This window comes from Cyrtonyx montezumae, unplaced genomic scaffold (assembly GCF_038088225.1).
Source record: "Cyrtonyx montezumae isolate F1298 unplaced genomic scaffold, pur_monq_1.0 scaffold_32, whole genome shotgun sequence".
NCBI lineage: Eukaryota > Metazoa > Chordata > Aves > Galliformes > Odontophoridae > Cyrtonyx > Cyrtonyx montezumae.
In genome coordinates, this window is record NW_027072037.1 from 2,840,933 (window position 1) to 2,867,828 (window position 26,896).

At 42.4% G+C, this 26,896-nt stretch overlaps 2 protein-coding genes across 2 annotated transcripts in view; one reads left to right on the plus strand and one right to left on the minus strand.

Annotated features, from left to right (window-relative positions):
• ALS2CL (ALS2 C-terminal like) overlaps nucleotides 1-9,866 on the minus strand; it is a 62,117-nt gene extending 52,251 nt beyond the window's left edge. Inside the window, exon 1 of the mRNA XM_065744855.1 lies at nucleotides 9,822-9,866. The gene's annotated coding sequence lies outside the window, so the exon portion shown is untranslated. The remainder of the gene's footprint in view (nucleotides 1-9,821) is intronic.
• Nucleotides 768-26,896, plus strand: TMIE (transmembrane inner ear). The gene is made up of 5 exons (XM_065744827.1): nucleotides 768-905; nucleotides 7,426-7,543; nucleotides 21,802-21,951; nucleotides 23,197-23,216; nucleotides 26,546-26,896. The coding sequence occupies exons 1-5, from the start codon at nucleotides 768-770 to the stop codon at nucleotides 26,861-26,863; spliced, it is 744 nt and encodes a 247-aa protein (XP_065600899.1). The 3' UTR covers nucleotides 26,864-26,896.

Sequence of the window (26,896 nt, forward strand, 5' to 3'; positions counted from 1 at the left end):
CCTATCACTAATACCTGGGAGCAAAGCCCAGCCCCCACTTCAGTACCACCTCCTTTCAGGGAGTTGTAGAGAGCAAAATTGTTGCCCATTCTCTTTATTAATATGGCAAAAATAATAATGATGTTTCCAGTCTCCCTACATCCTAGCCTGGACTCCATGTAAAAAATCTGTAGCATAGATTCAATAGTAGGGCAAAGATGAAAGTGTTTTGGTTTTTTTTTTCCCCCACTATTTTTTAATGCCTTCAGTTTATATTATACATAGCCACGTATTGTTGGACTCGAGGGCCAGTATCCCTCATTAGTAGCCTACAAGTGAATGTGATGGATGGGACTGTATGCAATGCCTAAAAAAGCTCAGAGGTGTGATTATAGTTGAAACAAAGATAGGTAAAATTACAGAGTGGACTCCTGAGGTTGATTTCCCATGTGACCACAGATTGAATTCAATAGCTGACAATAGAAGAACAAATAGAAAAATAATAATACAAGAAAATAAACACAGGCAGCACAGATGATGATCTAACAGTGAAGTGTTAGCTTTAAGAAAAGAATTTTTAAGAAAGATATAAGTACTCCAGGTCAGATGAAATAAAAATATTATAGAGGTTACAAACCATTACAATGTTTTTTTTTCCTGAAAATTCTTTGTCATATCCCTCTGAGAGAGAGGCCCAGATCCCAAAACATGTGAACTTCAGGAAAAAGCAGACGTGCTCTCATACCAGTCTAGTTACTTGAAGAGGTAATGCACCTATGAATCAGAGCATGGTCTCTGCAAACAGTGATCCTAAATCCTACAGGGAGGCTAAAGAGATTGTTCTGGGACTGCTGCCATTCTCGGATGAAAAGAAGCATCGGGTTTCAATCTTAAATTGGTGTTCACAGGACTGTGAATTGGTCCAGGTATGAAAAAAAATAAGGTTCCAGGAGGGAATGAGGGATGCTGAAGGCAACAGCAAATCTACTCTGTAATCTAATGGCAAATACCAAATTTGTCAGCTATCACGGTCGAATCATCACAGTCAATATTTTTTCCCCCAACCCTCTATTCACAAACATTAAGCTGCTGGAGACAGGAGCTCTACTTGCTATCTCCTTTCCACAGGGACTTACACCTTTGCTGCCTCCTCACCCCGTCCCAGCCCCAGTCACTACTGACAGTTCCTCTGCTTGAAATGAATCAAACAAAGGAAACTGGAAACTTCTTGTAAGAAGAACCAGTGTCAAACTGTTCTGACCTAAAAATGCAACATGCCTGGAAGTGATTTAGTGCTCTAGGGGTTTTGTAGATGTTTTACAGCCCCAAGAGCCCAATGTCAGCTCAGCCCCTGTTTCTCGTGGATTGGTTTCTGCCTCCTCCCAGCCTTTACAGGGCACTTGGAGGAGCTGCAAAAGCAATGCCTGCACACAGTACAGAGGTTATCACTTCTGAGACACAAAGAAAACTTTCCCTGTCCTCCTCAAAAGTCAAGGCCATAGTATCCAGCAGGGTTTGGGATGGATAACCACAGTCACATCTTGTGCTTTCAGAGGTTGGGGACTTCTGAAGCAAAAAAACTGGAAGTCAAAGGTGGCATTTACCTGCTCCAAGTTGGTCATCCTGGGATTCGACACTCAAATCTGAGCTACTGACTATAGGCAACTTCTTATGTGTGCAGATATAGTGGTGGGACAAGGGTGAATGGCTTTACATTAAAAGAGGGGAAATTTGGATTAGAAGTTATGAAGTAAAGTTATACTTTACTCAGAAGGTGCTGAGGAACTGGCATTGCTGATCAGAGAAGTTGTGGATGCCCCATCCCTGGAGGTACTCAAGGTGAGGTTGTATGGGGCCCTGAGCAGCATGACCTGGTAGTAGCAATCTGCCCATAGCAGGAGGTTGGAACTGGATGACCTTTAAGGTCATTTCCAACCCAAGCTGTTCTATGATTCTGTGATCAACAAGTGACTTGAGTGCCTCAGTTTCCATAGGAGATGTAGTCAATGCAGTCAGAGTCTTTATAAAGAGTGTCCTACTGTCCTGCTAGGAAGCCCCAAACCAGCAGTTTGTCTTTGGGCTTAACAGTCATAACTGGTGCTGGGAAGGAGTTGATTTCACTTTTCTCAGCATAGCAGTCTAATTGTATTTATTTTAGTGCTGTACACTGCCTGTTTGTTTGTTTTTTTTATCTGTGCTCTCTGGAGCCTGTAATGTATAGCAGCTGTCTTGCACAGATGAAGCAGTGCTGTTATTCATCATCCCAACTATAATCTCTTCATCCACCTGTACCTCCTCTACCTCTGGACCACTTGTGACCAAGGGCACAAGTTCAATCTCGATAGAGCTCTAAGTATAATTTCTATGAGGTTTAGGTTGGTTGGTTTCCCTTCTGGAGCTTTGTAAGAGTTGCCTTGCTCCATAATTTCATCTCTGCTTTGTTTCAACTCCTTACATCTTTTCCTTTTGCCTCTGAACCAAGCAATCTTTTATCTTGGCACTTATTGCCAAGCACATACCAGTAACTCCAAATCTTGACACTTATTGCTAAGCACAAGTCAACAGCTCAACTTTCCTACAGCTAATAAGAATGACTTTCATTAAGATGTTGGTTTTTTTTTCCTCCTGCACACTGTATTTGCCATCACCAAAAGCTAAGAGGTTTAAGTGTGGGCCAGCACTGCATCTTTCCATCCACTCATGAATTCTGAAAGCTTCTTCTGTCAAGAGGTAGCAATGCAGACTCAGCCCCTCTGTCACCAAGTCCCATTGCACGCACACAGGTTGTTGCCACAAATGAGCAATAATTTATTAAGCTGTGGTAGCTTGATCACTATGCTACAGTAATTTCACTGAATATTTCTGCCCTAGTGTTCTCAGTGCATATTCTAAGAACACAATAAAGACTTAATGTGATTAAACTTCTGCATGAATGATCAGGACTCAGCAGTAGTTGCGCTTTATGCTCTTTCCCCTTGAACTTCTGTCTAAAATAGTCTAGACATTCTGCTACTTCATACACTGGTTTACATCAAGAGCTTTTGTGAAACCAAAGAAAGTAGAGAAAGCCAAGTTGATCTCGTTTCTTCCCTGCAATGCAAGTTCAATCTCATTTAAAGATACACTTCTTGTCCACAACTACCTTGACAATTGGCCATAAATTGGTGACAAATGCTTCAACCACTGACCTTCCTGCTACTTCTGGTAAGAACATGCATCTTTCTGTGTACTTATACCTCTATCCCACCCCAAAAAGTCGTACACCACTCATCTAACAGCCTATTCTTCCTGCATTATTCAGACTGCAGAGCCTTTAATCATCAAAATATCACCTACTCTATGTTCCACCTCTGATGTTTTCTGCATATACAGTGCAGCAGTTAAAGGGGGATGTCCCCAGGTGCCCCATCTCTATGGTTGTAGAACACCTCCAGAGATGGTAACCCCACCAACTCCCTGGGCAGCCTGTGCCAGTGCATTACCACTCTTCCTGAGAATACATTTTTTCCTAATATCAAACTTGAACTTCCCTTGGGACAACTTAAGCCCACAGTTTCCTTTGCCCAACAGCTTTCCTCTCTACATCTGGCTCCCTTTCTCAGCTTTCCATCAGAAACAAGTCTGGAAGGAAATATCCATCCTTTGGAGAACTATGATTCCCAAGAGGACAAAATCACACTGAATACTTCACATAAAACAAACATCTTTGATTCAGGTAAAGGCTACCCCTAAAGGATATCTTAAAGGGTTTGCAAAAACTATAAAGAACTCCTGGTATTTGAAAATTGAGGTCTTTCAGCAGTGAGTGTCACAGATTCCTCCTACATTTTTTTCCAGATATCCCTACAGAACCACACCACTCTTGTCAGATTTTCTTTCTCCTTTCATTCAGCTGCAGCAATTCTGGGTTTTGAGCACTAAATGCTCCTTGTCCAACCCCAGCACTAGAGCGAGGCCATATGGTGCTGAGTAACTAAGGCATCTTGGAAGAAACATGTTCATGCAGCAGTTCTACCACAAAAAATGGGCTCTGAATAGGATCCCCTGGGAGCCAAAGCACTCCAGACTCAACGGGAAGCATCCCTCATTAGGAATAGTCTTAATTATGATTTGTATTGCATAAATAGGCAAGTAATTGGAGAGCAGCACCAGCACTCTAGTATCCATTACAACTGTGCTTTAACAGAGCTTTCATGGGCTGAAAAGGAAAGAGGAGGGAGACAGACATGCATCTTTTTGAGATTTTTTTTTATTTTTAGAAATGAAGTGCTTTTAGACTCTACCAAAAGACTATTGCCAGTTCAGATCAAGCTCTACATTTGTAAGAGTTGGATTTGATGATGGTCCTTTCCAGTTTGGGACATTCTATATTTTTACCATTCAGATATAAGCCTGTATTCCCTGTTCATTTCAGAGGCATTTGTCTACATGACCTTAACAGTCCTTTCCAACTCAAATGATTTTGTAATAAGCCAATGAACATGTTTTGCCAACAACCCCTCTGAAACCTCACTAGCAAGTTTTAACTCTGTTGTGCTGTACCTCAGCATATCATAACATGAAGTTCAGTGGCAGTGAGTGCTTGTTAACCTCTAATCTTCTAGGACACCAGTTAAGAGAATAAACATTGCTTGTTGGGATGCATGACCCAAAGGGACCAAAGGGATTAGTGTAGACAACCCGAGGAGTAACATTTATCCTCTTAACACACCTGAGAAATGCCTTTACCCCTAATCCAGAGATGGGGAACTGAGGCACAGAAAGCTAAGAACTGAATCTAGAGTGAGCCCTTGCTATACCATCTGTCAGCACCTAGTTTCTATGGAAGCTATCAGGTTTGTGTCCATTTTGCATCTAACTAGGCATTCATGATAATCTTCCTTATACACTCACAGCACAATTCATTTCAATGTCTACACATTTGATGCATTCATGTGACACGAGGGCTCTCAGCAAATAGATCTTAGCTAACTCCTTCAATGCAAACAGCTCCTTGCTGTCTACTGGTGAACATATATACACACACAAACATGTATGTCCCTGCTCTTTTCTTGAATCTAAACTCTTTGGTGCTGCCTGTGCCCAACAACCTCTCTTTCACCATTTTAACAGAATTAGGACCCCATAGTAGGGGTCCTAGACCCCTAAAGTGTCCTTCCATAATTTACAGAAGAGCCTAAGTACCTATTCCTGTATCAAACCCCCCAGTTTGTTTCCCTTCAAAACACTGAGGCAAAATCCTCTGTTATCAGTGGAGAAACTGTGGCACTGGGCAAATTCACAACATGAGGTAGACAACATGAGGCCTATTAGATACAAGATTTGCTGACTTTGTCTCATATCCAAGGACAGACACAGTTTTACTAAACCATAGCACAGTGGCGATGGGCTGGACTAGATGATATTAGAGGTCTTCTCCAACTTTTGACAATTCTATGATTCTTCAGAGGCTGAGACCACTGCTATGACATTCCTATGAAGTTTATTGCCACGCGAGATATCCAATAGGAGTACACTTATGATGGAGGAACAGTGTGATACCTGCCCCCTGCTGGATGGGCAACTGAAGGGTTGTAGCACCTCAGATTAAACTAGGCACCTGTGTTTCAGAGGCCAGATCTTCCCCCACCTCACATTTTTTAAGCTAAGGAGCTATTAAAAAATAAGAAATTGCATGTCATCCAAGTTCCTGAGTCCTCCCCCACTCAGTAGGAACATTCAGCAGCAGTGGCATTGAAACTAGCTGTTCTGTTCTTTAAAGTCCTTTTTAATCCAGCCTTGCCTTGAATGTCTCCAGGGATGAGGCATCCACATCCTCTCTGGGCAACATGTTCCAGTGCATCACAACCTTCAGAGTGAAAAAATTCCTCCTATTATCTAACCTCAGATTCTCCTGTCTTAATTTAAAACCATTCCCCCTTGTCCCATCACTATCAACCCCAGTCATTCCCCTTCCTGTCTATACGCTCCCTTCAAATACTAAAAGGCTTCAATGAGGTCTTCCCAGAGCCTTCTCCAAAGACTTCATAGTACAGATATTCAAAGCTCAGACATAGAATCACACTGAAGTATAAGCTTGGAGAAACTCCACGGTTGGAAAATGGGAGATACAACAAATTCAGGTCCTTTCTTGCAGCCCTGCTGCTCCTTGGACAAATAATCTACTCCATAGCAGCTATAGTGGGGCCAGTGCAGATCTGTTCCTGCAGTCCATGGGGTAGCTTCATGAGAGGAGGAAAAGTGTGGGGTCAAGAAGGGAATGTGCATAAAAGAGTACAGACCCTATAGCTTCCAATGCCAGAACTCCAGCCTGAGACAATCAGATTCCACTTCTGCCTGCAGAAGTGCAGCTCTTATAGTATAGCACGATGGGAAGAAAATTAAAATAAGCAACTAAACTCAAAGGTTAGCACAGAGTGCTATGACATCTGTCCTGTTTGATCTGGCAGCAGTTCTGCAGTGTTTCTCCAGGACTCAGGAGCAAGATACTCTGCAAGCTCAGAGAGGATCCCACACCTAGAGGTCTGGTTGCTGGGGCCAAGTGAGAAAGAGCACAAGTGCTGAGCTACATTCCATGGGAGCTGCTTTAACCCTCAGCTCCATTTCTTGTCCCTCGCCTGTGCCTGGACACTGATTTGAACCATCTGCACAGGCTCATCTAGTTGCCTTAGACCTCTGCCACCCCAGACCTGTCCCACAGCCTTTATTCAGAAGTGGTGGGATGGGGTCTTGCTGATGGGAAGCCTGCTTTGGTGTTTGTATTGCACTCCCCAACTCAAGGGAACAGCCAGCTCCTTTTAAGCCTCAACATTTAGTTCTTTTGCTATTTGCTTGTTCATCTAGATCATCTTCAGTTAGATATAAGGAAAAAATCTTCTGCACTGAGGGTAGTGAGACACTGGCACAGGTTGCCCAGTAATCTGGTTGATGCCACAACACTGCAGACTATCAAAGTATGGTTGGACAAGGCCCAGGGCAACCTGATCTAGCAGTGGGTCCCTGTTTATTGCAGAGGACTAGATGGCCTTCAGAGGTCCCATCCAACTTTAAGGATTCTATGATCTAGCCCCAGCAAAGCAGATGGCACTGCAGTGCAACCTGCAGAGAAAAGTCATGTCATTCTTGGCAATTAAGCCTTAAAAAGAAAAATCCTCCTAAACCCAGAAGATGAACTCTTTAGAAAAAGGTGAAATTTGACAAAGAAATTCTTGTTGCCATTATTCCTTAATTGTGAAAATTGGCAGCACCTCAAACATACTTCAAAACAGCAAATGCTTGAGATACATCTCCAGCAAAGTTCCCACTCCCTGAAAACCTCTGAATTGTTGTTGAGCCAGAAGACCAGGGCTCATTCCAGTGTTCCTGCCCTCTTTCCCAATCTGTTCTACAGTGATTCTTGCAAATCCTAAACCACATTTTTTTTTCTTCTCCATCTCTCATTCCCAGGCCACCACAGAACCCCCCAAAAAGAAACCGGACCCTGTCACCTCGGAGACGGTGGTGATCTGGGGGCTGCGCCTCTGGCAGGTGATTGGTATCTTTGCCATCTTTGTCCTGGCAGTCAGTAAGTTGCAATTCTCTGCCTTGCACCAACCACAGCTCTACCTTCAGTAGGATCTGGGCCTGACTCAACCCAAGAAGGACTACAGACCCAATGGCCACAGAAGCCTCAGGCTGAGGCTCTTTGATACCTTAAAGAAAACACCCAGTGAAGCCACTGAAGTAGAAAAGAGGGGCAGATGGAAGTCTTTGAGGGAACCACAGTTGGGCCACAATGGCTCCATCCTGTAATGCACTGATCCTAGCTGGTGGTGTCCTAGAGCAGAATAGAGACTATAGGATTATTCCATAGGTAGGAGTGTGTCAGCTGCAGTACCACAGTCAGGCTCAAATGCATCTTACAGCTGTAGTTTTGCCCTGTCACATTATTTGGCCAAAGTCCTGCCCTGTCACACAACCCATACAGGACATACACACAATCATAGAATATCCCAAGTTGGAAGAGACCCATAAGGATCTTTAAGTCCAATTCCTGCCTCCACACAGGAGGTCTGCGGGCACAGATAAATCCGTTACTAGGGCACCTGGCTGTTATTCTGGGTGCCAAGACTCCTCTCTTGATTTTAGCAAGGCTTTTGAGACCCAAAAAAGTCCTTTGGGGATCCATTCATCAGGATGCCACTGGCTCACATCCAGTGATAGCAATGGGATCAAGCTCTCTTCTAGCACACTTTGAAGATATGTTTAGCTACAACTGATTCCCCACTTCATCTAGTTTCATTCTCACACAGCTCACCTCCAGGGAATGTTATTTAAGCTAGCTTCATAGTGCACTGCAAACTATCATCATAAGCTTGCTTATGAGAATATCACTTTGGATAAGGCTATAACCATGGAAGTTCAAAGGAAGGATCTTCTGCTCTCTCCTTGAGCTAACAACACCACACAAATGTAGGTCAACTGAATGTAAGACACACCTGATAGACCCATTTCTGTTTCTCATTTCCTTCTTACTCTCTAGGCATTTGTGAAGCGTTTAAGTAATTTTTTTTTTAGCATCCTACCAGGAAAGGACATGGTTCTGGGCAACCTACTCTGAGTAGCCCTGTTTGAGCACGAGTTTGGACTAGATGTCCTCCAGAGATCCCTTCCAACCTCAATCATTCTGTGAAATGAAGTTACACTGCCTCATCTATAATTCCTTTGAATCTGCTTTAGGTGTGGGTGAGTAGGCCTCCACAGCCTGTCCCTCATCCCTTGAAAGTCAATCCCATCAACTCAGAGACTGACTCAAGTCCTTACCCACGACAGAGAGGACATCACCTCCAAGGCCACATGATTTTAGGCACACCTAAGTCTTACACTGTCAAAGCCTCCTCTTTGGCTGCTGTAGGTAGTCCGTAGCAGACCTTTCCCAGTAGCATTCCTATTATGTTCCCACAGGGCTTAAACCGGAGACACAATTTCAAAGCAGCTAGAAGCATTTTCCTCTCTTTTGTTTCCCCATATTGCTCTATCAAGTGCAAGCACCACACCCCTCACCCAAAGTCTACAGGGTAAGTACTCCTACAGCTTACCTGTTTTCAATCAATGATGCTTATCCTAATTCATCACATGCCACAACACCCTTGGTAAACAAGCTCAAGAATCTCTAGAGAGGAAAGTAAACATAGCCAACTATTTAATCCCGGTGACTCCATGCACCAGGGTGAAAAACACATCCAAATTAGGTAGGAAACTAAGAATGCAAGTATACTTGTGGAAGGGTTTATTTCAGGTTGTTTTCTTTGGTTGATACACATCCTATTGTAAGAAGGCTTTCACTCTTAGGTGAGATTACTTTGTTGTTTGTTAGAAAATTGGTTTATATATCCCAGGTTACTCAGGGTAACTAGAAACATCACCAAGTCAAGTGGTGCACCACTTAGAGTAAAAAACAAACAAGTTCTCACTCGTTACTCAAAAACCTCTATAGGAAGAAACAAACATCCATTATGTCAGCCTGCTATGGATACACGTTATGCATGGGAAAGTATTTTTTAAGGAAATTGCATGTTTTAGGCTCGCTGAGCCTCAGATCAATGAAAAGATTAAGTACACGACAACTTGGAAAGGAGACAGTTTATGGTACTAGCTCAACAAGTTTGAAGAACCCACTTCCCCCAGTGAGTAAAGTGTATTGAATATAAATATATCAGCTTAAGCTATACATTCTGCCAGCCTTACGAGGGAAGAAACCATTAGGTGAAGAAAACAACTACGAATGTCTCTCATCCAAATCAAAAGGGGGCAGTTCAAATTGAACCACATTAGATTAACTGAATCCCTCAGTCAGTTCTCACCCATTTCTTGTGTCTTGCTCCAGCAACATCTCCCTCCTCCTTTGCTTCACGATCCCCAAAGCAGTGGTGGTTCCCCAGCTTTACCAGGAAAGTTCTAGCTCTCAAGAGCAGGCACAGGTTTTTGTTTGAGTGAGCTTAAGTATCACTCCAGAAATCTAGAAAATAAGCCTCTTTTCCGACGAGAGGAATGCTGAAGAGGAGCTTTTCCTCGTCCCAGAAGCACCTTCTAAGGCAGAGCAAGAGAGCACAATGATCTCATAGCATTAAGAACAATACAGCGTCCATCCCAGGGCTTTTCAGAGCCTGGGCACGATCCCATTGGCTTACAATCTCACCTCATTATCAATGCTTTAGGGCCTTAAGGGTGTGCCTACTTTGTCATCTGAGATGTGTTTGAAGTGAATATCCATACCAACCCCATTCTGAGTGGTCATGGAGCACTCAGACTGGATTCCTTTCGGTTAAAATGGAAAGATAACACAATTGCTCTAGAAATATACAATCCCTGACAAATATAGTGCTAAGATTACTTACATCCTTATGACCGGAGCAGACCTTCTTCACAGCCCCAGTCCTGAAGCCTACCAGGTGTGGTACCCCACTCTTTCCCACCCCACAAATTCACACCTGTTGAGCAACTGGGCTTGGACATAGCGCTATTTTTCTGCTGCTTCCACCTCTTGCTCTTAGCAACTTCCACAAGGTGGCACCATCACATAAGAAAAGACAGAAAAATGGTCAAACCCGAAACCGTTTACTGCTTTAATGAAACGAAAAGGCACTTTCTTCTGTTTTTAACATGAGCCACCGAAGAGAGCAACAAGTCAGTGAGATCCTCTAAGTCATAATACGATCTTTGAGAGTGTTGTGAATCAGATAGATGCCTCCGAGCTCTTCAGACCAGAAGACCAATAATATTTGCATACCTGATTGCAGGAGGGTTTTCTGCCTCTCCGGATAGCCAGCTTGCTCAGATGTTGTAAGAAACCATTTTCCAGCTCCTCCTGTCAGCCCAATCTCTCTCCAACTTTTTCCTTTTCTTCTGTCCTGTGATAGGATACGAGTCATGAAAATCATGACTCAACAAAATGCAAACAATCATGAGTCAACAAAATGCAAACAAAAAGTTTGAGAGTACAGCATCCCGTGGCAGAAAGTGTGAACTCATGGCAGAGGGAGAATGACATCCAGGTAATGGTGGAGTTATAACTATAAGGGATAAAATCATAGCATGATTAAGGTTGGGAGCCATCACTAAGATCAAGTTCAACCATCAACCCATCACCATCATGCCCACTGAAATGAGGGATACATTGTTCAATCATCACATTATTCTTATTTATTTACTAAAATATCAGGAATGCTATGCTTTTTTGCTGCTACAGGTGAAGGCACAAGCAAGGTCAATTTTAAAGTAAGCAGACATTACAGAAAGATCTGGAAGGAGAGGGAGAAAATAACTATAAATGTTACTATTCAAAGCAGTCAACACACTGCTGTCCTCAGTCCTCAAAATTTATGTCTTTGGTTGAAGAAAACCTTCTTCTTTGGTTGTTTTAATCAGGAAGAGAAAGACTATTATGTTCAGAAGTCTCTTGAGGGTGTGTCCTGAAATCCTTATCGGGGCTGCCTGGTGACCTGGTTGATAAGAATGGAGACCACTGTCAAGCTGGGGCACCTAGCAGAGACAGCAATAGCACCTGGTCTGATTCTCAGACAGACTTTGATAAGATGACAGTGCGCAACTGAGATGGGATTTGCTGCCAGGAGGACTTGATTTACTCAGGAGCATTTTCATCTAGCTGCTGTGTCTGGCTTTTCCTTTTTCTTTCCTTTGTGAAAGAATGTAAATAGGGAACTGAGGCCCAACGCTATCTCTCTGATAAATGGGATTGTGTCAGAATCTCATGCATAGGCTCTTTCATCCATGAAGATCAATGGCTAAGCACCAACAGCAAAATGTGATGCTGTGATGAAGTAGGTGGACCTTATCTATCCCTAGGAGAGCCATCAGCCTGCCCAGTGTGTTCTCCATTAGCTCACCTTTTCCTTCTATAGGGCACAGTAGCCACCATAAACATCTACTCAAGCCTGTGAGCTGTTCATTTCCCTCAAGGGATGCTACTTTGGTGCTAAGGCCCCACATCAGCTCATCGCTGTGTTTATGCACAGTCTCAGGTGTGTTGGGACCAGTCCATCAGAGGTCTGCTCTTATAGAGTCCATCTTCATCTGTACCGTGGTATTTGAGGAACCACAGGCAGGGAGAGGCTCTTTTATCAGTCTTTTTTGAATCTTTGCTCTGCTGAATGACAAAAGTAAAGGAGAAATTGGGATGGTATGAGGGACTTATGTCAGGAGATTCCCAAATGGCAGTAGGGCTGTCAATCCACCCCACTGCCACGTTCCAGATTCATGGAATCATGGTCTTGAGCCTTGTATTCAGCTGCAGCATTCTAGGTTTGTGCCTTGTGCTCAGCTCAAGACCAAGTTGGCTTTGGATTGCACTTATTTATCATGCCAAGGAGCTGCTCTGAGCTAAGCTGGCACTGCACATTTGTCAACACTGAACATGCCAATGGTTCAAGAGGAGCATAAAACAGTGTGAGAGCTCAAGGCAGGCTCACATGGAACAGATGCATTCCAGTAATGAAGTATTATTTAACAAGCATCAACAAAGCTGTTCAACATCTTGAATGCAATTAACGGAGCACAGTTTAATTTGAAGCACTAGAGGCTTTATTTACCAGCTTGCTCTGGATATTGATGTACAAATGCCAGACAAAAGATTTACACAGTTACTTATCTATTACTTTTTGAATAGAACTGTCCAGATGTTTCCATTAACGTGCAGAATTTCCAGCAAGGCACAGACAACTTAGTATGGCTCAGGGATGCTTCAGATGGTGCTTTTTTAGCCATTTATCTACAAATGCTGCATCTCTAGCAGCACAGGGTATGAGAAACACTAGTTGAGGTTCTGTGGAAGAGGTGGATGCAATGGGACAGTCCCCTACCACAGAAAACTACTTGGGGCAAGGAAAGGCTCTTACATTGGACAACATTTGACATCTTTACTAGCCTCATCCCAAGCAGTCACATGGAAAACTTGTGTGTTAAACATTTCCTTGTGTTTTAGAGCTGTATTGCATGTGTCACTACAAAGTATCCCAAGTCCCAAACTTAATGATGCTATAGCATGTGTAGCTCAAGCCAAACATGAAAAGGGAGTGCTTAAGAGGAATTCAGTCTTTTAAATAGGAAAGACCACTTCTTTTATACCCCAATGACTAACAAGTAGATATTCTGCCTCCTTGATGATAATTGATAACAAATAACCTATACTGTTCTTGTTTTATGCAATGATGTCAATTTAATCTTCCATTGTTGTGCACGTTGTTATGTACTTGTGCACTAATAGTCACAGACTGGGACTGGAAGTGGCTGCACTGCTGCACAAGGTGAGATCTGCACTGGCCAGACATCAGCTGTATATGCTTTATGGAGCTGAAGTCAAAGGTCAGTTTGCTTCTTCCATTTGCCACTTGATCAGCTCTTCAAATCCTGATGCATTATTACTGTTGTTATTTCAATAGATCATCACAATTCTAACTCCCACTTGCTCTTCATGTGCAAATCCATGCCTGTACCCCCCCCAGCACACACACAGGGAGTTTTCTGTACACAGTGTAGGGGCGTAAGCCAGTATTTCATGCAAAATCACACAAGCATCAGCCTCAAGATCAATAAAGACTTTGCAGATTCCTGGAGTGAGGCAAATAACAGACTACATCCCTGGTCCTCAGTTGGTATAACTGAATGGACATAACAGCTCTATGTTTCTTGCAATTAATCTGTGTGTGTGTGTCTGTAGGACTACATTAGGGTGGATATTAGGAAAAATTTCTACTCCCAGAGTGGCAATGCAGTGGCACAGGCTGCCCAGGGCAGAGGTGAAGTTACTGTCCCTGAAGGTGTTCAAGAACCATGGAGATGTGGCACTGAAGGATGCAGTTAGTGGGCGTGGGTTAGATTTGGTGATCTTAATGACCTTTTCCAACCTTAATAATTCTAAGAGGCCTTGTGGCAGACCAGTCTGCAAGCAGAGATTAAATCCCAGTCTCCCTTTTTTATCTGCCCAAGTCTCAAGATTAGGTGTGAGTATTGGAACTCTGGGTTTTGTTGCTACCTTTAGTTTGGTGGAAAAGACAAGCCCAACGTATTGGCTATGTTTTGATCTTAGCCTCACACAGCTGCAATGTGTGCTCCTCCTTGTATGATGACAGTGGTGTGGGTTCAGTCTCATTCCTGCAGTGGTAAATCCCAACACTGCTCCAGCTCTTTAAGATGGGGCTGTTAGAGAAAGACCAAGTTTACCCTTAGAAAATGTTGTGTGAAGGACCCCAAAAAAGATGTATAAGCAATCAGCAGCTTTATTTAATTAGGGCTTTTGTTAATTAACAGCTCAGTTTGCCAACCAAACATCTAATGAGAATTTAACTGCTAGAATTCATCTCACCAATGAAGAGACATTTTCAGAATCGGCATCCAGAGCAACAAGATGAGAGAACAAGTGTTTAAGATATCTACACAGAAATGAGATGGCCTTCATCCTCATCTGCCCTGGTACCCTGCTTGGATCTACTGGGATGCTCCATGGAGCTCCTGATGACGAGTAGCTTGTGTGTCCCCCATGTTCCTTTAACAGACCAAAATTTTTGCAAGGAAACACTCACTCTGGTGAAATGTCTAACCCCAACCCATAGATTTCACTCATTATCTCAAAATAAATGCAAAACAACTGCTGTTAAAGCTGTCATCCTTGCCAATAGATCTCAAAAATAAATAAATAAATAAGGTGGAAGGACCTATGGAAGGAGAATTAATTCAGACAGGACTGCATGAACAGCAAGGAATATATATACACATCTTATCAACGGAATAAATAGGCATCCAGTGTCGACTGGATGATAATTAGTAAAATTATTACCAGAGCAATGCAAAAAGTTTAAGTTCAGGGTGATATTGCAGTAAAGAGTTACCTGAATGCGTTAGCAGGAGTCAGCAAGAGGTAGGAAGGTGTTTGCACCTCTGACTGCTGTCCTGGAAAGGTCCATGCACCTCTATAATGCTGAAACAAGCAAGGAGTTGCAAGAAAAATAAGTCAAGCCCCTCACCTGGAGAAGAATATTCTAATAAGAGCTTCTCCGAGCGCTGAGTCTGGCTTGTCAGGAAGAAGATCAAGAGGCCACTAACAAATACTGAAGGACTGCAGAAGGAATAAAGGCATTAACAAATTATTTTAGTCTACTGGATAAAGCAAGAACAGAGTCTGGAAATTAAACCGAGGTCAATTTAAAGGAGAATTTGTGAAATAAATGTAGCAAGGGAGGTGACTAAGCATTGCCACACTCTCCAACTTTTACTGCTCTCCCCAGAGGACAGTGGGATTCAGTCCAGCACACGTTATTGCACTCAGGCAGTAATTAAACATAATAACTTGCAACATACAAAGAGGTCAGATGATGTGATGTAATGGTGCAAACAGGCCTTCATTTCCAGACACCGGGAAAATATCCCGTGCAGGGGTGCAGTTAAGCCTGATGGCTGAGCAATTATTGGAGCAGCCCCAGCCCCTCACAGTAACTCTGTCAGCATCTTCTCGGGGTGTTTTGCAGAGCTGGACATGATTTCTTGCAGTTAAGTTGATACAGCTATTGAGCCTGAAGTCTAGAGCTCCTGTTCGCTGACTCCTAACTTTGCTTACTAAGAAATTCATAAGTTAATTGGAGCACTAGGGTTTCCTTGAAAAAACTCCCCTAGGGTTCAAAAGGATCTAGAAAGAACAACTATCATCCCATCTCCAAGCTGGACTTGAACCATCCCTTCTTCCCTTAAAGTCATCTCAAGCAGATAGTGTTTAAATAAGAGTGACGCAGTTAGCTTGCCATTGAATACATCTGCATTAATTGTTTGCATTATTAACAATGGCATGGCTGCCTCATTAACTCAAAAGTAGCACAGGCTACTTTGCTAAACGTTAATTATATGCCTCAGTGGCAGACTATATCTTTTCAGCTTCAAAGGGAACAAACCTACTGTGTATTGCAGCCAATTTTCATCCAATTTATGAGATTGTTCCGGTCTCAGTCATAGCTCTGCTAAGAGTCCAAACCAAAGTGTCTCTGGAGAAGATATTTAATTTATATTAACTCCTAACTCCTAAGAGAATTGAGCTGGTTTTATTTTTATTATTTTTTTTTCTTTTTAAGTTTACTTCTCAGCTAAATTAGAAGTGTTACTGTTGATGTGCTAAATGCCATTAAGAAAGGAAAGAGGACATGAATAAAGAAACTTGGCCATGAGAGTATTTGGTTTGAGCCAGAAAAGCTCCCTTCAGTCCTTTGCTTATACTCTTACCTCACTTCAATTAATAAACAAAATTTTACTTCAAGCATATCGGAGTGACCCGCAGTCATTATTAGCCAAGGGCACCTACTTGTTTATGGTGCAAATCAGGTATTTACATTTGCTCTGTGTTTCAGATGATGTTCTCAGGTGATTTCAGTTCTTTGAAGCCACTTCTCAGCTCCTCCAACCTGAATGCTATTAGATGAACACATTAGGAAGACATTGACCCCTGTGAAGTTTAGTGGAAATAAAAGAAAGGGTCAAGTCTCAGAGTTCCTCATTATTAGGAGATGCACTCAGTGATCTTTATGGTTCCCCTCCAGCTCTGGATAATCTATGATTTCCTCAATCAATTTTTATAGTATTTGCAGGAGAAAGAAAATATATCACTGACAACTTTTCTTTTGCCATCACAGGTCACAAAAAAGTTGATTTGAAAATATCTGTTTCATAAAGGACCACAGAATACTTGTTTCCTTCTTGGAAAGTTACATTTTGCATGACCAGGCTGACAAAAGCAATGTAAAATGATTTGATGCATTGTCAGCTTGAATCATCATGGTGAAAACACGTTGTGCAGGATCAGAAGAGACTTCCTAATTCAAAACAACACTGTTGCTTCAAAAACAAGAGGCTGAACTCGACCAATGAAATGTCAGGCAACTGAAAAGGAGAGGGGAAAAAAAAAAAAAGCAAAAGATAGGAAAATATTTTTTAGGAGATGAGAAAGCAACCCAGAACATGTCACTAGAAAATAGAAAGCTCGTGTTTTAAATTTGAGCTGCATGGAGGATGGTTATTATTACAAGACTGTGTATTGTTAATAGAGAAAAACTGAGAGAACTGAAAATGACCCCAGTATGTTTTGTAGCACAGGTTGTCTCTTCTTTTGCCTCGTGTAGTTCGACAACAGAGAAACCATGAATGATGTCACTGCTTCAGGCTTTATACTGAATATCCTTTCCGACCTTCCCTGGTGCTGTAACATCTCAGGCAGATTACTTTGAGCTCATTGAAGCACCAGACAGACATTAAGACAGTTAATTAACTTAGTGTGCATTTCAGAAGGCTTCTCTGCCTACTTGTAATGTTGAAATGAAAACTGAAATCCTGGAAAGGAAAAGGAGAGCTCCAGCATGAAAGAATGAAGCTTCGTATTATTCGATAGCAGCTTGATTAAAGCATACACCTGGGAATAACAAACATTCATGGCTTCAAGTCAGTATTGTGCTTGTCAGAAGAAAAGCATAACAACATATTCTCAATCACATCCAAGCTGAATGGGTCCTCCAGTTGCCTCATCTGATGGACTCAGAATCAAAAGCGATCAAGTAATTACTATTTGTGGTCAAGTTATCACCATTCAACAGAGCTACAGTTAAGATTTCTTTGCCTATTCTTATTTCAAACAAAATCTTTAAGCTACTTTCACTGCATACCTTACCCTAGTGCAGATTTTATGTGGTGTTTTTTACGGTAATTCATCTGCCCTGACAGCATGGGCCCATCAGTTAATGGGCTCAGTTGATGCCACTGTATGTACTGAGTTTTTGTAAGAGGATTACTTTGATGTTCTCATGGAAGAGAGTGCAATCTAATTCTTGATGTTATCTTACAGGAATGGATATTTTTAAACAACAGTCCTTATTATAAACAATCCTCACGTGAAAGTCTGGTGTCTCCAAACATCTGATAGGGAATGAGAATTTCACTCTTTCATTCCAAAGAAGGAGATTCACCTCTTCTGAAGTGATCATATGTACGCCTCAGTGTAAATCTCTGGTGACAGTTGTCTGGCCTCTGGCTTTTGCTTCAGGGGATCACAACTCTCTGAGGTCCATGGTCAGACCCCAGTCTCTACCTTTACTTTTGGGACGTGCCAACCAGGCAGATGAATTCCACAGCCTCATGTCCAACCTGGATGGAAAAGCAAAGAAATCCAACAGGCAGTCATTTCCCACTAGCAATGAAATGATAGTTCGTAGAATCATAGAATCATTCAGGTTGGAAAAGACCTCTAAGATCACCAAGTCCAACCCCAACCCATTCCCACCATGCTCACTGACCATGACTCTTAGTGCCACACCTCCAGGGATGGTGACTCTACCACACATCTGGGCATCGTGTGCCAGTGCATCACCACTCTTTTGGAGAAGAAATTTTTCCTAATATTCAATCTGAACCCCACCCCTGAGCCCACTGCCTCTTGGATTATCGCTGTTATCTGGGAGAAGAGGCCGACCCCATCTCACCACAACCTCCTTTGAGAGAGTTGTAGAGAGTGATGAGGTCTCCCCTGAGCCTCCTCTTCTCCAGACTTCTCAACCCCAGCTCCCTCAGCTGTTCCCCATCAGACTTGTGCTCTAGACCCCTCACAGCTTCATTGTCCTTCTCTGGACATGCCCCGGGGCTTCAGTGTCTTCTTGTAGTAAGGGGCTCAACACTAAACACAGCACTTGAGGTGCAGCCTCACCAGTGCTGAGTACAGAGGAAGATCACCTCCTGCTCCTCCTGGCTGCACTATTGCTAATACAAGCCAGGATGCCATTGACCTTCTTGGCCACCTGGACACACTGTAGGCTTGTGTTCAGTCAGTCAACATGCCAGTGTTCCTGGCATCAGTCTCAATGTCCTAAAGCTCTGTACCAAAATCTTATCCACTTTCCTATTGTAAAAGATAATGACATTCAGTTCAACGCTTATTCCTCTGCATGTCCTTGAGCCTCACACTGAGCTTGCAAGGGAGATAGAGATAAGAAATAGCACTCTTATTTTCCCATAACCCCCTTCCTCCAGTGGCTGGTTATGGATCTTTTCATACCCCAAGATAAAATAAGTCCCTAATACCTCAGTACAGCACTTCATTAGAAAGTTAAACGGAGAGCAAACCAATTATGTCATGTAGCAACAAATTCTTTTGTCTTTTGTAATTGAGAATAAGTGGATCTGTGAAAGATACAACAACCCCTATTTCTTCCCTCAGGGCTGTGTTAACTGCTGGGATAGCAGCAGACTTCTTGACTTCCAAGGGCTTTGACCCATCTCTCTGTGCTTTGCTTGAAAGCTGACAATCTCAACTTTTATCAGTCCCCAGGAAATGTGGTATTAATTTTCTTGAGTGTCAGGAGAGGATTTCCCAGCTCAACTGACATTCAGAATGCCTTTAGGAAAACAATGGATCCTGATTTAATAGCCAGTAGAGAAAAAGCACAGACCCCACTCCTCTCATTAAATTGCTTCCCTGTTTTCTGTCGCTGTTCAAATGCATGCTTGTGCCTGGCCATACCCAACTGCTGGGTGGTTTTTTTTGTCTGCCAGCACAAGTAGGGCTGTGCCACACATTGTTTGCAGCGTGGCTTGGCACTCTGGCCAGGTGTACCAGGAGACAGCCCTGAGAAGCAGTGCAGACCCATGCACATGCCTTCCTGATGTGCTCACGTCACCCACCTGCAAGCTGCCAACATTGTACTGCCAATAACACTGTATGGGTATCTTGCTCTCTTTTCATGAGACAAGTCAAAGGTTTGTTGCTCTGAGCTTGTTGCTGACCCTCATGGAAGACCAGGGATAAAAGCATCTTGATTGCTTCCCCAGTTACAAGTTATTACAATGTCATGTTGTTTTAGAGCATCGGATGTCTCAGCCTGTTGTGACATTAGATGGCCCTGAATGTGACTCCAGTACAGAGCCTGCAGAGCAAACTGCTTAAAGGGAGTGGTATTTTTGGCAGCTAAAAGAGATAGGGGAGCTGCTGCACTTTGGTTGGCAGCTTTATACCAGTCGCAATTAAAACATTAAGAAAGGTGTTTTATTACTGCCCTTTTTTCTTCCATGATATGAAGACATCATGCAGATTTTATTCCTGGTTAATGTGATTCCCTGCTTAGAGAGGCTGGACTGGCATAGGGCAAACTTTTAGGATAAAAACTGACACCAAAAAATGGTCTACATGATGGTGTTGTGCAGGCTCTCTTCACAAGGATTTTACTCCTGGTTGAATGAGAAATGCTCACATTTGGAACAGAACAGAACCAATTCTTTTTGTCTTTTCCTTGAATTAGTCCCAGATGTCTGATCCTTTGCCCATGACTGAAAAAGGAAGCCAGAGCAGGTGACTAGACTGATGAAATATGAAGAAAGATGGATGATAGAGCTGATACAGCATGAGAGAGCTGTTAAAGTAAGAGCAGAGCGTGTAAAACTGACCATTCAACATCTTTCTGCTCACAAGTTTCTGCTCCTCAGCAGAATTTGTTTCTACAAGGCATATTAATAGGTTTAAGCATGTAGATAGCTTGAATGGGTCAACTTACATTGCCCTTCCTTTTATAAGGTTGCCCAGGAAAGAGCAACTCAAAAGTTCATGTTGCCCATGAGATCTCGTGCTTCTTTACATGGCCCAAACCTGTGGTCCAAATAATCACATGGTTACTAGTTTCAAAGACACCTTGCCTCTTTTCCTGAAGTTCTGCTTTGTTGTTTTCAGAGGTTATACATGGAATCAATTATTTGGTCAAGCCCATGAAGTCCTTGTCTAGGCAACAAAGCTATTCCATTATAATGAATTGCCTGAATCATGGATAGATCTGCAGGTGGAAATTCTGAAGTGGTGTATAGATTTGAGCATGAATGAGATATATCTCTTTCTAGAAGTAAAAGAATCAGCTGCATCCTTAAGTCATATGAAGAAGCCAAGCTGATGAAAGGGAGCATGATGAAATAATGACATGATTTAGGAGATCTGGATGCAATTCTTGACCTGCCCTGAATGGATTTGGATGAAAGTCAGTAAAGGATAGATCGAGCTCTTGTTCTGAATCTATTTTGAAGGGTTTTAAGCATTCCTATCTTCATAGCTTTCTCCAGCTGGAAATCCATAGCCCAGGGATCTACCTGCTACAATAACAGATGGCTAAGACGTGATGTCAGAAATTTCCAGCATTAATATACAGTTGAAGGGCGACAGTACATCTTAATTGCTACTGCTATTTTCCAAGGAGATAAGGATTTTTAGCTGCTGATGTTCTTATATCCTTCCACAGTTTGAAAAGAAGTCTGATGCACACTGATACATAGTCAGAGGGTTGTGAGGCACTGGCACTGCTGCCCAGAGTAGTGTGGCTGCCCCATCCCCAGCAGTGCCCAAATCCAGGCTGGATGGGACCCTGGGCAGCCTGAGCTGGTGGGGGAAACCTGCAAACAGAAGAGATTGGAACTGGGTAATCTTTAAGGCCCCTTCCGAACCAAGCCGTTCTATGATTCTGTGAAATCTACAGGATGAAAGTAAAACTAGTGACTTATGCTCAGAAACTGCACTGACTGACATGTATGGCTGAAAGCAATGTTCCACATTAGCATTGGAGGACACAATCAGTTCTTTACCATAACTCAGCTGAAAGAGTAAGAATTCTTAATTTTCAGATTGTTTCAAATTGTGTGACTCGATTCCTCAGATGAATACTTCCACTGATGTGAATGGCTCCAAGTTCTCACTTCAGGAAACCAGCCAGTGCTAAACAGAGATATACTCATTTAAGATGAATGCTCTTGCTTCTCTTTCTCCTTTCCTAGTTATTACCCTGTGCTGTATCTTCAAGTGCCGGATTCCCCGAACGAAGAAAGAGATTGAGGCACGATATGCTCAACGGCAAGCAGCCAAGACATATGCAGACAAACTGGAGACTGTGCCACCACTCAATGAGCTGACAGAGATCCCTGGAGGTACTTTGCATGCCCTCAACTACACATAAGACCTGTCTCTTCTTTGGGGTTGTATTCTGCGTGCATGAATGGGAAGGGTTAGGTCTATGTATAAGTCAATATGGCGGCTTGAGCACAACTGTGAAGATATTGCCATTAGTTGGTGAGTCCCTTCAGTTCACATGCATTATTCTAAACCTGCAGCACATGTGGCAGCAGATACAGTCATTCAGATGAAGGGAACATTTTCTCCAATAGTGTAAGTTAGGGTTACTCCTTTGCACTTCATATTTAAAAATTCCAAAGAATCTGAATCCTTTTAGGGGATAGTTTCTGGGTTGGAGGTCAGTAGGAACAAAAAAAAGAAATGTTTCTAAAACTTCACACCACCCATTTGCCCCATTTGGATGGTCAAGAATTTTTCTGTCATTGGTCTCTGCTTCTCTCACTCTCCTTTCCTGATTCTGTACCCTAGGCTCTACTGAAACTCTCCCAACTCTCTCTGGTCATGTCCAGTCCAGACCTCTCAGCTCCCTGCCTGTGCTGAAAGAAGAAGATGAAATGGCCCTACAAGGAAATTAGGGGACTGCCTTCCTGTCTGTCTGTCTGTCTATGGCTTCTCTTTTCCGTGGCTTCCTATGAGACCCATCATGCCTTGGACTCTCTGCTTCTCAGCTCCCTTTCTGCATTTCACCTCTGTTTTCACAGTGACTTCTAATGACAATTTTATTTCTTTTTGTTCTGTTTTGCTGTGTCTCTGCAAGCTTTGTAGAAACCTGGTTTCTTTAACTGACAACGTTATGTTTCAATTCATGAAACTGATGAAAGAGGTAGACAACATAATTGTGTGACTTTAGTCCTACACCAGCAAAATGCAGAAACGTGCTTAATAGTAAGCACTTACACATACCTCAGTGTTTCCAAAGTATTCAGACACCTGACTACACCAACATCATAAACTGAAGATGGACAGACTGCTCTCTGGAGCTGAACACAGTTGGCCATGAATAAACCCTTGCCCATGGCAAAATCAAAGGCCACCCCAAGGTCTAGTTAACACTTACACACACATATACACATATATCTGTAAGAAATCGCACATTGAAGTACTTAATATTGTATCCTTTGACTTCCTGGCCAAAATGCCAAATTCTGTAAGAGTCCTAAGATTCCAGAGAATATGAAGTTCAACGCACGTAGTTAGCAGAAAGCCAAACTCATTCATCTGCAACATCCTCTTTCTGCCTAGCTGTTAATTCTAGAAAGCCTATAAATTCAGTGTTAAAGTATCCCAAAGAGACAGAGAGGGCTTTTGGGCAGCAGAATGACAGTTTCACTACATACTTTTGGATCTCCAATAAGCAGCCCCCACAACACAGCAGTGTGTAGTGAAAATTTAATTGGAGCATGGTAAAATATCACATCATGAATAAATCACCGTAAGAAAGCAATTTATTTGAAGTTACCTGCACCATACAGCCTTTATGCCATGAAATGTATGAACAGTTGACCACACTTTGACCTTGTGAGAATCCCACAGCCATGGTCCTTGCATGGTGCAGGAATTAAGTGGATAACACGTTGTTGAGAGGCTCATGAGGTCTGATTATGGCTCCTGAATACATGTGCTCTGAACCTCCTGGTCTTTTGTGGGTAAATATAAATACACCCTGAAGGGGTTGGGACTGAGGAGGGATCCATCCATCCCCAAGTGTTTTATGCACATCTGTGGAGAAGTCTGCTTCAATTCTAGACGTTGTTCATTCAGGGAGTGTTGAAGCACTGGAACAGGTTGCCTGGGGAAGCTGTGGGTGCCTCTTCTTTGGAGGCATTCAAAGCCAGGATGGATGAGCAGCCTGATCTGGTGGGTGGCAACCAGCCCATAACAGGGATTGGAACTGGATGATCTATAAGTTCTCTTCCAGCCCAAACCACTATATGATTCTATAATCCACAGTGAAAAACACAAAGGATTTGATCCCTTTCACAGTAGAGGAGATGCTAAAGTGAAAGAGGTAAATTGTGCCTTAAAAATGCCTGGATGTTTCCAGTCTTGGAGACCCAAATGGACTGACAAAGATATCAATGCTTAAATGGTAGATGCAAAAGCCAGGGGTGATCAAACCCACTAGTCTGTCCTCCTTTTGAGATCAGTGTGAATCGTGACCTCAGAAGGTTTTCATTTTGTGATTTAGGCATTACAATGGAATGTATGAAAACGTTCAGGCCTCATCTCCGTGCTATTATTTTTGTTCCTGTCTGTACAGAGTGTTATAGACTGCCGTGTTGCTCCACTGGCACTTGGCAGCCCACCTTGATTTATGTGGTCATGAAATATAATGTATGTGTTCATTGACTGTATATATACTTTCACTGTGACAACTCCCAGTAGTCCCAGTCGAGGCCAAAGAGACAACCTGAATGATTTTAATTACTGAATGACCATTAAATGCTGTAAAGCTTTTTGTAGTTGTCAAATGCTATTAATCACAAATGTATTACAATGGTTAAATACTCTCATTTCTTGGCATCATTTGACTCTGTGATGGATTATTATAGCTGCCAAATTTCTCTCAATGTACTTTTCTGAGTGCTGTACGTGTCAAGCCCTTTTTTATGGACATAAAAGAAAACAGACTTTAGGTTTCAGTGTATAAAATGTTAGAAACAATTTATTATGCCCTGTCTCACAGTCTGTGGGAGGGGTACAAGCAGAAGTGGGCCCTTGCTGTGAGTTGAAATGTGCTGTCTGGATCCATGGCTTGGGAGATCTTCAAGTATTCTTGCTCAGCTGACTTCTGGGAGAGTTTATCTGCTTCCTTACACGTTTCTCCAGGAAACAGATACTGTTGGTTTTGTCTGCTTTGTTTGTTTGTTCAGTTTTGTGTTTTCCTTCTTTGTTTTTTGGTGTTTTTTTTTCCTCTCCTTTTTCATGTGAGATATCTGGATTTCCCCATTGGTTTTAAGAAAGAGTCTGCATTGTTCCACTTCCACCTGTATGTACCAGTTCCCAAGGTCAAAGGATAATATTTTATATCAGTGTGTAAGCAGAAAGAATACTTTTGGTGAACATTATAAATGCAGGTTCTATTCATCCTTATATTACACTGCTGTCACCTGGAAATGACTCTACAGATATCCATAGCAGGGAAGTTCTGGGGTTGCTTGGCTCCATGTAGGGGTTGAGACACCTCACTAAAAGTTCACCCTTTACCAAATTACCTCCTGAGCCAGTTCACTGTCATCTTTCCTTGGCATCTTATCTTAGGTGTCAGCTGAAGAAAGCTAAACAGTGACCAGTAATCCTCCATGTACTCAGGTCATGGCCAGGTCATTCTGACATCTTGGCTGAGCTTAATAATTAAGTTGTGCTAACATGGTTGCATGGTTGTTTATTTACACATCTGAGTCCTGCAATGGGGCTTTCCAGGAAAGGAGATCACGGGAAACTTAACACATTTTCACTTGTTTTTTTTTTCCAAAACTTCCTACCTTGCTGGTCGTGAGCAAAAGAAAAATTTTCCATGAGAAATAAATGTGAACTGATCTGTATTTGAGCATCGTATTGCAGCTTGAAAGTTCAGTGCATCAAGTTCTAAGCTCAGAAATACTTTTAGGAAAAGTAACCAATTATATTAGAAGTAAAAAAAGAAATCAATAAATTCATATCCTTTCTTAGGGTAATTTGTCTGCAGACCCAGTGTTACATATGGGTCTTCTTATGTGGTCACTGAATCCAAGTTATTCCTAAGTAAAGACATTCCATAAGTAAAGATACTATCAGAATCCTACAACTATTATGGATTATGTGTTAAAACATGACAAAACAGAGCTATGTACAGAGCTCTCTCTCTGTATGAGAGCTAATTGTTATGTGCCCATGGTATGTTTTTGGCATTAATTACAATGGTGCAGGCAGGAAACCAGTCCCATGGTGCCAAATCTGGACAGAGTGTAAGAAGATCCCAATTTGTAGCCCTGTGCTGAGCCACACATCCTCTGCTTGTCTGTCTCTGAGAGCAGAGACCCCCAGCAGAGGGTCCACTGCCCACTCTCAGCTATAGGATGAAAACGTAGAAAACCAAGCAGGGGAGCAAAACAAAAATACAACCAAACAAGCAAACCAAACCAAACCAAAATAATAATAATAATAAAAGCAAAATCCAAACCAATCAAAGAAACAAAAAGAAATGAAAAACAGGCTGGGGTTGTATTGAATTAGATCAGAGAGGCTTCAGTTCCTTTGCCTGGAAGGAGACCACTCCACACTGAATGCCTTTATTGGGAAATGCTCATGGACTGTTGTTCAAAGTGCAAGGACCCGTTCTGGTGAATGGAAGTTATTTCCTCCAACAAAGCCAAAACTCAGCTCTTGAAATTATCAGCTCTGCTTTACTTTATTAGTCTATCTTCTCAAAACAAAGCCATGAAAAATTGCTAGCCAGTGAGAAAAACAACTGTAGGGACAAAGCAACAGTGTTCTACTTTTGTCCAGGGTTTGACTGCAGGGAGCAAAAGTTTTACCTTCTTCCCATCTGTTGTCACTCCAATTTAACTGCCTCTTTATTTTCTTTTTCCATCCTCACGTACAGCACAGGTAACAGAAGAAAAAAAGGAAGAAGTTCCCACTGTCTCTGGAAAAGTGGACAAGGCTCAGGGTAAGAAAGATGCATCCAAAGGCTCCAAGAAGAAGGATGGTGAGAAGGACCAGAAAGATGGATCCAAGAAAGAAGGGAAGGATGCCAAGAAAAAAGATGGAGAAAAAGGAGAAAAGGGAGAAAAAGGAGAAAAGGGAGAAAAAGGCAGTAATGACAAGAAACAAGGAGGTGGAAAGAAAGGTGAAAAAGAAGGTGAAGTAGCAAAACCAGGAGGAAGCTCCAAAGCTAATGGCAAAGCTGGTGGGAACGCCAAAGCTCCAGCAAAGAAGAAGTGACCCTGCTGAAAGACTGGCAGTATTTTGTGCAGG